This window comes from Salarias fasciatus, chromosome 10, assembly GCF_902148845.1.
Source record: "Salarias fasciatus chromosome 10, fSalaFa1.1, whole genome shotgun sequence".
Lineage (NCBI taxonomy): Eukaryota > Metazoa > Chordata > Actinopteri > Blenniiformes > Blenniidae > Salarias > Salarias fasciatus.
In genome coordinates this window covers 13,571,466-13,583,996 of record NC_043754.1, presented here as the reverse complement: position 1 = coordinate 13,583,996, position 12,531 = coordinate 13,571,466, and the positions used below count along the sequence as shown (strand labels likewise).

General features: G+C 40.1%; 1 protein-coding gene across 3 annotated transcripts in view; it reads right to left on the bottom strand.

Moving 5' to 3' along the window:
- aff4 (AF4/FMR2 family, member 4) overlaps window positions 1-10,815 on the bottom strand; it is a 28,682-nt gene extending 17,867 nt beyond the window's left edge. For 2 of the 3 annotated variants that reach the window (XM_030100297.1, XM_030100298.1), the window contains exon 1: window positions 1,512-1,828. In XM_030100297.1, coding sequence (XP_029956157.1) covers window positions 1,512-1,528 — 17 coding nt within the window. In that variant the 5' untranslated portion in view covers window positions 1,529-1,828. Of the gene's footprint in view, window positions 1-1,511; window positions 1,829-10,517 lie in introns of those variants that run through there. The other variant, XM_030100299.1, reaches the window with a different exon arrangement.
- Between the last annotated feature and the right edge of the window lie 1,716 nt (window positions 10,816-12,531).

Here is a 12,531-nt window from a genome sequence, read left to right as displayed (position 1 = left end):
CATTTGAAAGACAGTGAGAGTAAAACAGTAAAATGCAATCGCTGCACAAAAATAATCTAAAAGGAGAAATTCCCTTCTTTTGTGCCAAAACGATAGGCACAACCTTCAGTCATGATTCCCCAGAAAAAGCTCATGGTTACTTCAGTACATAGGGCTGTAAAGACATGATTTGATTCCCAATTGAAGATAATTACTGTGTTTAAAAAAAAAACAACAACTAAGTTTTAAAGAAAAAGTTGAAAAAAAAAACACTGCACATTTTCTTCAATCATTTCCTTTCAAAAAGTGAAACTGGAAACGTCTTCATCAATCAAGTCAAATACAAATAAGATAATTATCTTTAAATAACGTCAGAGCAACTTGTCTTTCTGGCTTGGGGTTCCCATGTTTTTCTTCTGGAATATCAGCATATCTACACTCTCAGCCCTTGGCTCAGGCTCTGGCGTCTCCAGCTGCTGTGGATGGTGCCGCTGTATGTGCTGCATCATGCTGGTTGTGCTCTCACCATGTTTATACGACTTGGGAAAACCAAAATGCTGGCATACCGCCGATTTAAAACGGGACGGCGCTTTCGCAACAGTCACTTCTTCACCTGCCATGTTTGTTTGCAGTCTGTGCTTGCTGTCCTCAGGTCAGCCAAACTGACGTTATGGCGTCGAATAAGCAGCGTCAAAAGCAGTCAGCCCCCTACTGTTTAAAAACCGGATCCCGATACAAACTGTACTGTTTTGACTTTAATGCTCTCTTAAATCTATCAATTTTAAACAGATTCACGATCTATCCTAATATTTCTACTGGTACACTTTAAAATTTAATCTTCATTTTGCATTCTGAGTAATGGAGAGTTGTCCTTGCAGCATCTGACGTCGCATTATGTCCAAATAACACATGAACTATAATAACTATACATGCAGCTGGTTTGTGTCTGCGGCCTTCCAATAAACCCTCCCACAGGTTTCTTAGGGATCCATTTTGAAACAAATCTTTTTTTTTTCCCTATGCTAATCATTTAAAGGCAAAGAAATTTGCTTTGCATATTAGATTTGCATTAAGAAAAAGACCATATATAGCCAACAGATTAACGTATTAAAGGTCAACCATTAACAAAGGAGAAAAACCCCATGTCTACCAATGTTTTATATCTCTACGTATACAGAGAGCAATATCTATTGAAGCATTGTAACAGTGTGCCAAACTGAAAAGGTCAAAGTCTCCAGAGTTGAAAAGACGGTTCACTCTGTACTCAATTTAATCAGCTCAGATGCTTCGAGCTCATAACACAACAGGCAGGTCATGTCTTCAACACAAGCAGAAAAAGGGAAGATCTGATGGTTATCTGAGCCCTGTAAATATAGGAGTGGAGTTCTGTGACAAAACAATTAGGTAACAACCACGGAACCATCTGATCTGGTTTATACCGAAACATGTATGCACACTGGAAACTCGCATGTTTATCCTTAACACACACACCAGCAGAAATAAGAAAAGAAGCCAACTATTGCATTTCTTACCCTGACTGAGAGGCCATGGCCCCAACCACTGAAACATTGGAAGGAGGAGGGGAGGAGGGCTCAGAGTATCTCCCTGGGATTCGAAAGTATTCTCCTCATGACTTCTTAGCCTAAATTTGGACGCCAGCTTTCTTCAGTGAAGACAACCTCGCCCTTTTTTTTCTTTTTTCTTTTCTGCTGAATGTATCTTTGGGCGTCCAGCTGAAAGACTCTAACTACAGTTTCTTTACTCGACTGGAAGGTACAGTGCATTTCCTTGGAGTGGAGACAAATCTGACTTAGGGAGGGGAGGTGACTGCTTGTTCTCGGGAGATACCACCTTCGCGAACAGCGGGGGAAGTTGCACACTAGCTGAAATCAGGAGGAAGCAGCTTTTTGTTTCTGTTGGGGTGTCCTGAGGTTGAGGCATGTATTGTGAAAGGGGGACGTGCCAAAGCGCAGTGGGTGAGGGTCAACAGTTTGGACATGTTGAAGCTGTCTGTGACAGATAAATTGGTTTTAAACAGAAAAGTGTCTCACTCACAACAGTGCCAGCCTCCTGACAAGCAGCTCTGTGAGCCACTTTTAATCTTCGACTATGAAAAAAAAAAAAAAAAAAAAAGAAAGCTCAGCAAGGGGCAGAGGAATGTTTAAATCTCATTTAATTAAGCATATGAATTATCTGAAGAACGCACTGCGTGAGCACGGTGCTCACCGGGAATCTGTAAAGCCTTCTTAATGACTGAAATACATCTCCACATCTATCAGGATGAACGCAACAAATTACACTTTGAAATGTCACATCCAAGAACAGAAGAAGAAGAAAGAGGAGAGCTACTCAGAGCTCAATCAAAACTCCAAATTAAGAAGCAGAAAATTACCAAATGAAAGGTTTAAATGAGAGGATTAGTATCAAAGAAATAAATGAGCTGGGGCTGAGACAGCTTTACAGCAATGATAATTTATAGGACAGCATTACAGGCCAATTAAGGATAACGTCGAACAGAAGGAAAACAGCAGCGAGGGATCAGAGAGAGGGGAATAAATCTCACCTCTTTTCTAGAATGGCACGGTCCACCTCCTCCCATAAAAGGACATGTTATTTTACACCACAGGGCTTCTCCTCCATGTGATGTCACAGGGCCTCAGCCGGGCCCGGCCAATCAGGGCTCGTCTTTCCATCAACAACCGCCCTCCCTCCCCCAGTACGCCTGAAGCGCAGGGCCGAGCGCCCGTGCAGCCTGTTAAAGTCACAGCATGCTGGTTGTAACAAACACGAGGCGATTTTTCAGCGGCCACACGCACAATGATGACACAAGCTGTCAAATGTAGCAACGCCGCACTTTGCATTCAGTCCAATCTGGTGTAAAAACTGACGGTGTCTTGCTGACTTTCATCTGTTTTCTCCCTCTGAATGCTTCATGTTGTGTTGGGGGGATTCATAATTTGCTCTGACTTCTGGACAAATAAAATAAACAACCTATAACTTGCCATCACCATTATGCTTTGTCCTCCAATATCTTAACGTTTTGACTTATACCGTGCTCCCGGCACCACACAAGTCTTTGAATCATGCTGTTAAATTATGTAGTTACTCCAAGGACAGTGTGAAGAGAGTGAGAGAAAAGCAACATGAAGTGGTAAAACCTGAAACTTTTGGGGAAACTCCCTTTTTTCATGGATACAATCAATATACATGGTCCACGGTCGTAAATGGAGCCTGGGACTGCATAGAGCAGAGAACAGCTGCATATCTTTACACTGCAGGCTTATCTGTTTGGAAACACTCCACTGTTTCAAACAATTTCAAGTAAATCCCAAATATAAAAGCACAGGGTTCCCCCCCCCCCCCCCCCCCCCCCCCCCCCCCCCCCCGTAGGTTTTAGTTTGCAGAGTAGTCTGGCATTTTCAGCGCTTCGTTATATACAAGATTTATCTTCAGAAGCAAAATAAAACCATTGGTTGATTTAATCGATAGCTGGGCTCATTAGAAAATGAAACAAAGCACCTACAAAGCAATTTGATACCACTGAAGTAAGACTACAAAAAAAAAAACAGCTGCAGGTTTTGATGCTCTGCACCAAGTACAAAGGTGTTCTGCATTAAAAACTAAAAGTCGAAAAAAATGCTTCTTTAGTTTAATACCACAAAAACAGCCTTTTTTTTCTTTTTTGCCTTTAGCGCTGTGGACAGCAGTGATATAGTGGTATAGATGGGCAGGCAATGTCACCCCCCTCTGGTGCTTTTGAAGCAAACCTGCTGACTGCAGGAATTCCAGTGGGAGTGTCCTTTCAAACTTGGCTCATATAAGCAGCTGTTTGGGAAACACTGCTTTCAAGACCACATGCAGCCGGGGCAAGAGGAAAAGAAAACCTCCAGAGAACAATGATTTCTATTGCAGCAAGTACAAAATGGATCAACTTATGTACTGGATTTACAGACTTCTCACAAGAAGCATCCTCACTACAAAATAAAGGCAGGGGCAGAACAGTTTGGATCTCTCACATTAAAGCAGTCGGTTGATATTTCAGGAAGACTATGTCAAAATGAACTCTCTTGATTTGCCGCTTCACTTAAATCCGATCAATATTTCTGTATCTTCAGATTAGCTCTAATTAACATATCAAAACAGGACTTAAGACTTGATTGGCGTGTTTTTTAAACAACCTCTTCTATTCAGTCACTCAGGCATGTTCTAAGCATTTGAAGCGAGCACTGTTTGGAATGGCTGCACACAGCAGGCGTGCATTATCCGAATCAGAGGGGGCCTTCGAGTATTTACCAATCAGGGAGTGAAGCTGTGACTGCTGAACATGTACTAATTAATCAGATCATTGCTGCAGCTCCTTATGTTTGACATGCAGCAAGCCTGTTTACAAAGAGGTGAGAGGAGCGTTGCCTTCCTATTAACATGCTAACATCACACTGATTAAACTTTAGGTAGAAGCTTTCTGGTAAAGTGTTTACCGAGCAGGAGGGTCAACTTGTTCTGCATTTCCATTTGTTTTTCATTGCTTGTGTGACTCAAACCGGCTTCAGTCGACTGGGTGGTAAAGTTGTCTAAACCTTTTACTGAAGGTATCGGCGTAGATGACCAAACATTCAGGCTGCTTTTGGTGTCACATTACTAGTAGAACATGACACGCACCTCTCAATTATCCTGGCGACGATTCCAAAAGTCCTGCGTCATTCAACCTCCGCAGCCTGCCAATCAAGCTGGCCAAGAGGCTTTTACTTTTCGAAATGGCACTCCTCACCCAAATGTCAACTACACTAAGATTATGTTTCTTTTAATGATTGCATAAGAGAATAACCAAGTGGTGAGGAGAGTCCGGGTGTAAGCTTACCCGACAACAGTGCTGGGAGTCACTTAAAATGGCTTCCAAGGTGGAACTTTTTAAAAGTGCTTGGGTCCTGTCACCATGGAGAAAACTTCCTGTGAAATTACCAAATGTTTTACCAAGCCAAAATTCAAATTGTGAAGTTATCATCAAACTGCCACCAACTGTCACACACTTCTGCCCAAAACTGATCACATGAGACCTTTTCTAGTTAACTTTTAACACCTTACTTTAAAAAGAACTCCATCTAAACCATGAGTTGTTTCACTTCTAGAAAGTATAAGCCCTCTGCCGAAACATGACCTAGATCACTTAGTTTATTCTGCAACAACATGCAAGATTTCTCAGATGTGATAAAACGCAAATCAGGTCAAAAAACATTTCAACCCCACAGAGAGAGCAGGGAGGGGGGTTGTGTATTGTGCCGTCAGTTCCTACATGTTGGTCACAATTGTGTTAGTCAGAAGAGTCTCGACTAAATGTGAAGCTGAAATATCCGTCTCCCTCCAAATAGAAACATGCCCAAATGAAAACCTACTACTCAGCCTAAATAAACCTCGACAGTCCTTGGATGTGTGACTGAGGCCAGTGTGGAGTATAAAAATAAATAAAAACAAAAAAGAGCCTGGTGATTTTCTCAAAGGAATAATTTTTTTTTTCAAATCTTATTTTCTGCTTTAGGCATTTTAGGCTTTATGTTTCTGCTGTTTAGGGAAATATTTATGCCAATCAATTTGACCTGTTTAATACACAGGATATGATAAAGGACACTACTTTCCAGCCTGAAAAGCAAGTTGATCAACGAGCATCTTACAGCACAGATCTATGCAACCTCTGTGCAACGGCTCGGCTTATGAGCTTCACCTTCACAGGACATTTACAGCCTCCTGAGAGCCTCACTCACATCTCAGAACAAAAGCAGAAGAACAGATGCACAGGGTCAGGACACAGAGGCAGATTTTTCTGCTGCGTGAGCAATGGTATTGAAAGATTAAAAAAAAGAAGAAGAAGCGCGAGAAAGCTGCTGATGTGTGATTAGATTCAGGCTAATTAAACCGGCACACGCCACAAGAGCCTTCAAACAACTTACTTCGACGAGCTTTACTCGGTAAAAAGGATAAATTTGATTCTGAATACACAGACCTGAGCTGAGGATACAATTAGCTCTTACTCTGGGTAGCATTAAGCAAAACAGAAACCACATAACTGCAATGATTTCATTTTGACTCGTTACATTTTTCTGCAAAAGCAGATACAGACAACCCCAATGAGGAAAAAAAAAAACAAAAAAGAAAAAATCCTCAGCTTTCAGTTAATTCAAGTGAAGTCTCAGCCATACAGTCTTTGAGCAATCAGTTGTAGTTGTTGAGCAATCTGAAAATAGGCTTTGCTCATTCCCCAAACATCCAGTCTGCAAAAACCACAGTGTAGTAACAACTGCAGTGCACAATAGACTTCTGGAAGCCAAAGAAAGCACGCACCCACCGCTCCGTCTGAGAGGGACAAACAAGTCACCATAACGTCTTGACAGATCATGTGGCCTTTGCCTTGTCAACAGAGGAAACAGTTATACCAGAGCCTCCGAGTAAAAACCTGAACAGGAAGTGGAGAGGACTTGACAGTGGGCTGCGTCACAGGGAGAGCACTGCTTCACAGGTTGTTTACTTCAGTTGGTTCAAGCACAGTTTTTTTTTTTGGAATTCTCACTATGCAGCGAAAAAAAAAACAGAGAGCTGTGGGGCTTTGACACGTCTCCTCACGCCGGTGCTTTGCATTGTTCGCCACATCCTTCAGAGGAAAAAGGAGTTTGAGGGATAATGAGCTACTGTAACTACTCATATTTACTATCAGTAGGGATTTAATATTTTCTCCAGCGGCATGATATTAGTCAAAAATGCACAAGATTGAATACCGCATTCTTGATCTTTATAATAAAAGCTATATATATGATGTTGATAGCTTTGTGCTTTCAAATCATAACACACTTGTTTTGGAAGGAATCTTAACCAGTTGCACCTGTGCTGTTTTTTTGTTTCTTTTTTTTTGTTATTGGATCACATGTAGTTCCTTCCATGAACATTTCAGAAGTAGAGCAGCTTGCTGAATTTGTTGCTTTTAGTCATTTTCCATGACTTCTGCTCTGCTGTCACTCACTTTGAAATAATGAAGTGAAATGTAATCCATTGTCACCACAGTCCCAGGCAGCAGGGCTCCATCTGATAATCTAAACATGTTGGCATGCAGAGCATGAATGCTCAGTGAATGGTGAAGTCTGTGTTACACGTATTGTGAAAGTTGTAATGTTGTTGCATCACAAACAACATATTTCCTTTATCATTGTCATCATTGCTGACACAGGTTTATTTAAGGCTGATTTAGTGAAAAAAAATGTTGGGAAACCTGTAACCGAGAGGACAGCTCATGAGCATTTACACATGCGTTAAAGTAAATTAAAATAAACAGCATGTTGTGCAGTCATCAGACATTTCACCTGTGAGTTTATCCCACTCCTGGATGTCACTGAGAGCTGTGTTAGCTTGATGACAACCCATTCAGTGACTTGAGGTGGTGTGGGAACAGGGAGATGTCGAAAACATGTGGGGGGGGGGGGGGAGATAAGAGAATAAGAGAAAGCTGCGTTTGTTTGCTCAAGCTTTGAAAATGTTTCACAGAGTAAGATCTTAAGCTGGCAAACAGCGCAGCTTCTGGGAGGGGTTTTGTTTGGTTTCTACGTCATCATTCTTGTAGTGTTTTAAAAAAAAAAAGAGAGAGAGGGAGAAACTCCACTGTCACCTCTAACAACTAATGCCAAGTGCAAACACAAGCTCGAACTCTTATCTAAAACTTGACTGCAGCTCCACTGCCACTTCACAGCTACATGCAATAAATGAGTTCATGACCTCAGGCCTCACCCACCATAAAACGTCCTCGAAGGACAAAAAAAAAAAAAAAAAAAAAGAAAGTAAGAAAGTCACTCTGCATGTGTCTCCGTTCTGCGATTTGCACACGCATCTGCGAAATAATAAAAGGTGTTGAGGAGGAACTCTGAACTTCTAATGCATTTCCAGCCCTTCCCCCACCTGCACCATGTAAAATGGCTTCCCAGAAAAGGCTCATCAGCTGTCCCGTTGCCAGACCAAAACACACAGGCTCCTGCTTTGCCTTCCAGTTGTAGTTCTCATGCAAATCATAAGAAACACCGAGTTGACACTGCAAGGAGTGGCACCGAGGAAGGAGGAAAGGGAGTGCGAAGAGGAAAAAAAAAAGCAAGCTTTTCCTCAACGCTGAGAGCAGCCCAACAACTCACGCTGCTCGAGGAGAAATTAGAGATTGTGTGGTAGAAAAACCAGGAAGAGTAATAACTGCTCAGGTTTGTCAATCTAGACTTTGAGTGAATTCAGTTTAACAGTCACAAGCACTACTCTGTACCAGAAAGGAGTTTGCCTAAGCTACTGCTTTCCTAAAACTTTAAAACAACCAAATGATCACATTTACATAATGGCAGTATGTGTAACAAAAGCCAAAACTAAGGATACGATTTTAAAAGCTTTGTTTTGGTGAATACAGACTGGCTGTTAAATATAAGAGAATGGAGAATTAGGCTTACATTTTGCAACCTTGCTTGTGTGTTTGCAGAATTTAGATCATGAAATACTTGCATTACGACAGATTTCACAAAATGAAGTTACCGGTAGTTTAAACTTGTAATGTGAGTGAATCACTACACAAAAATTAAATAAACAGAGCTCAAGGTCACAATAAAAGTTCTGAAAGGTTTTGTCTCAAAATAGATGTGTCCTTACATCTGAGAGGTGAGAGATAAAGAATCAAGACTCAGTCTATGTTTAAGATGAACTGAAATGTTTCAGACAGCTCTCACAACAATCCAAATAAAAAAATGAAAACAACACAATGCATCATTACTATTTGTACCATTCAATAAAAATTGTATGACACTTTGATTTTTACTCTATACTTCCATAATATGTCAACATCTCACCATTGTATGATGGCAGACTTGACATGTCTTTTGCTGGAGAGAGTTAAGATATTATCAAGATACTGTGTGATACGCTTGGTGATTGTTACTGGTCTTAAAGGTCACTTTGTAGTCATCATTTCTAAAAAGGTGCAATTACATCAAAATGTAGCAGAAACCCCAACAGTCATTCCTACAATACTGATGGTGTGTTTCAGTCTAACATGACTGTTCATATCTCTCGATTTTAGTGTAACTTGTGCAATCTACATTGGACAGTAGCCGCCATGTTCTGGTTATGTAAAGCCCTAACAACCTATCAGACGGGTCAAAAATCAGCCATGCAACTCTAAAGCAGGGCTGCCAAACATAAGGCCTGTGGGCCAAAACTGGCCCACAAGAGCTCTAATCTGACCTGCTGAACCAAGCAAATTGCAAAAAAATATATATTAATAATAATAAAAAAAGGGATTCTTTTAAAACAAATTTCTTAAGAGCAGTGGACACAACATAACACAGAAGGCCTACAAATATGCATGATGCAAGTATAGAGGACTTTTTTGGGGGGCATTTCATTGTATTTTTCACTAGAATGTATTGTTGAAATTAATGTGGTCATTTTTGGTAATAATTGTCTGATTTTCTAAAAATACATTTTCATCATGCATGCCCTGCACCACAAAACACCAAACTTTAAGTTTAACTTTAAAGATTACTACGAGGCTGTTTTTCCAGTTCGGTCCCTCGGGATGACATTGGGCTATATCTGGCCCCTGAACTAAATTGAGTTTCACATGCCTGCTTTAAATGACTATTTTGATGTAGATTTATTACTGATCATCAAGGCTGAATGGATGTCCACATTTTGGCGTAATCATAATTCCAACCACAACCACACCTGACCTGAAGTTCTATTTTCACTATAACGGTGTTGCTATTGATCCAGGTTTGCTGCTGATATTGGGACATTTTCAAGAGAAAAGAAAAAAAAAAAAAAACAAATCACCCGGATTCCTTCAAGAAATGTGTGAGATCGATCTGAGAAGCTCTAAATGAGAAGTATCAGTGACTGCAGGTGAAGAGCTCTGAAAACAAAGAAATGTTAGGTGAGTAGAGGAATGCTTCTGGCTGCTGATCATACTGCAAGTTAACACGGGATCCTCCTTGTCAGACAACGGTCGAGGGTGCCTATTGTAAGCTTCTGTAAGCTTCTATTGTAAACAATCAAAACTTTGATTGTGTGCGAAAAAATAGTGTTTATTTGTATTTTTCAATAGTGGTGTATTCCGCCAGCCGTGAAACACAACAAACACAAACATCAGACGTCATGACCTGTAAGCCATCACAACAGGAACAAAAACACGATCACCATCACTGCGACTCGGTTTCCCTCATCGGGAAGCCACCGCAAGCAGAGAGGCAATATTTCCTCCTCTTGTGTCGCTAAATAACAACCACCATCAGTCCTTAAAGCGGCTTCAATCCTTTCACTGTGTGCTAGCACGCTACCTACAGGACTACCTGCCCCTTTAGCTTTAGCCCGTCCCGGCTGCTATCGATTGGAGGCTAGGCTAGCGGCTAAGCTAGCTCGGAAATCAGTGATTTCTTTCGCGGAAAACTAAATTAACATTCACTATAAACGCCAGATAGGACAGGAGAACAATTCATCACCAAGCAATAATCTTTCGTGAGTTCGGACATCCTTACCTCTTGTCTTCTTTTTAGGCCCAAACCATTCTAGCTATTGGAAAGCTCTTTTCTCTTTGTCTTTTCCACTTCCAGTTAGACGCAAAATGGATTCAGCAAAATGCTATAACAGCTAAAATACCAACGCCGGATGGACGGTCTTCATCTTCTCCTCACAGCGCAGCCGCATGCCGACCGGGGAAAGCAAACAAAATCATTTTCTCTACAGTTCATATTAATACTCCTGAAGAGAAGTAAGTAATAGGTAAGACTGCTAGCTAAGTTAAGCTGCCAGCAGGTACCACAGACAGCACTGAATGCATGGATGGCACTAAGCAGTGCTGCGTTCAGGACCCTCGGATTTTTAAACTACCCGTCTTCGATAGATACACTATTTATTACTGTTATGAAACTAAATATTTTCGAAGTATTTTCATAAAACTGACTTGTGATCATTTTGAAAATTAGAATTTGAAATAATGTTCATAAGTTTAAACTTTTACCAATTTCATCGATCAATACTCAGTGAAAATACAGCGAAAACAGACATATTTATGTATCACTCAATTAAAAAACAAGGCCTTCCTGACACATATCACAATTTTTTCCTGTAATCGTCAGCCATTCACTCCTACCCAAAGAGGAACCCAATTGACTTGTCGTTTCCACTTTGTCGTACCTCCAAATATCAACTTTCTAGCAAATGTTGTGGGCAAAAATTCTGACTCTATGAATAAAATGCTTAAAACACTTCCCTCTTTGGCCCTCTTTAAGGATCAGTTATTTAATTTAGTCTCATCCAAGCAATGTCCTACTGATTTTGTGTTGATATGCTGTGTGGTTTAGGCGACTGTTATTTCTTCACTCATTCGTTTTGTCTTCTTGTTGTTCCCTCAACCTTTTCATTTAAGGTTATTATAGTGAATAGTAGAGCAGTTTTTAAATGGAGATAATTTCATACAAGCCCTTTGGACTTATTTGCTTTCCTGCACAGTTTGATGTATTTGTAATTCTGTAGTATGTTCTTTTTTGGTGCAAATAAAGAAAAAAAATTGTTTTATGTAAATGTTAACTGGTGTACGACATAGTGATGATGAAATGTAATGTAATGTGAAATGTGTAAATGCATTTGTCATTATCTTAAAAACTGTGTTCACATGTATTTGTTTATTTATTATATTTGTTGTGATGATAGTCCGAAAAAAAGTTGTTAAAAATACAGCCTACCATCATTAATGTTATGTTGAAAGGTCCAAAAGTGAATACTTTTGCAAGTTGCATGTCAGGTTTTATAATGAATAAAGTCCACTGAAGAGGAGAAAAATAAAATCATGATAGGAATCTTAAGTATTTTTGATGAAAAACTTGATCTGTGGCACCTTGCATATTCTTTTTCTGTTCCTTTTTCTCTTTTTGTAATTATTGTAAAGAGACTGTTGGATAACTAATATACAATGTTATATCGCTCTCGATTGATCAAATTGTAGCATGTCGGCATGTAGCCGTGATGTCCTGACTGTCAGTGAATGCAGCATGTCTGTGACGCACAGGTTGCTCGGACTTGACGTTGTGGACGGAAATGACCGAGAGCCTCATTGTTCCCAGCAGCTGATTGATTGTTATCTATCTCCAAAAAAACAACTAAAAACATGCTACTCTGCAGTCACCCTTCTTTGCATCGTACAGAAGTTGAAAAGTGGCGCTGAATCGGTTACAAAACCGTCGCACACTTTTTTTTTTTTTTTTTGGAAACGTTCATGAGTGCGCAGGAAGTTGCAGGACTTACATAACAATACGTTCACAATAGTTTGACATTTTTCCTCTGTTTTTTTTTTTTTATTTCATTGTTCCAGCTCTCGCTCTTGTTAAATGAATTAAATTAAGCAATCGAGCATAATCTGAGAATATTTAGATGTTTTAAAGCAGGGGCCACATGATTTCACTGACATTTTTTTTTATTTTCACAGCAAGAATATAAAAGTGCACTCCTGTAATATTGCTCACAAAAATTTTGCTTGCTTTTCTTGCAGTGAGG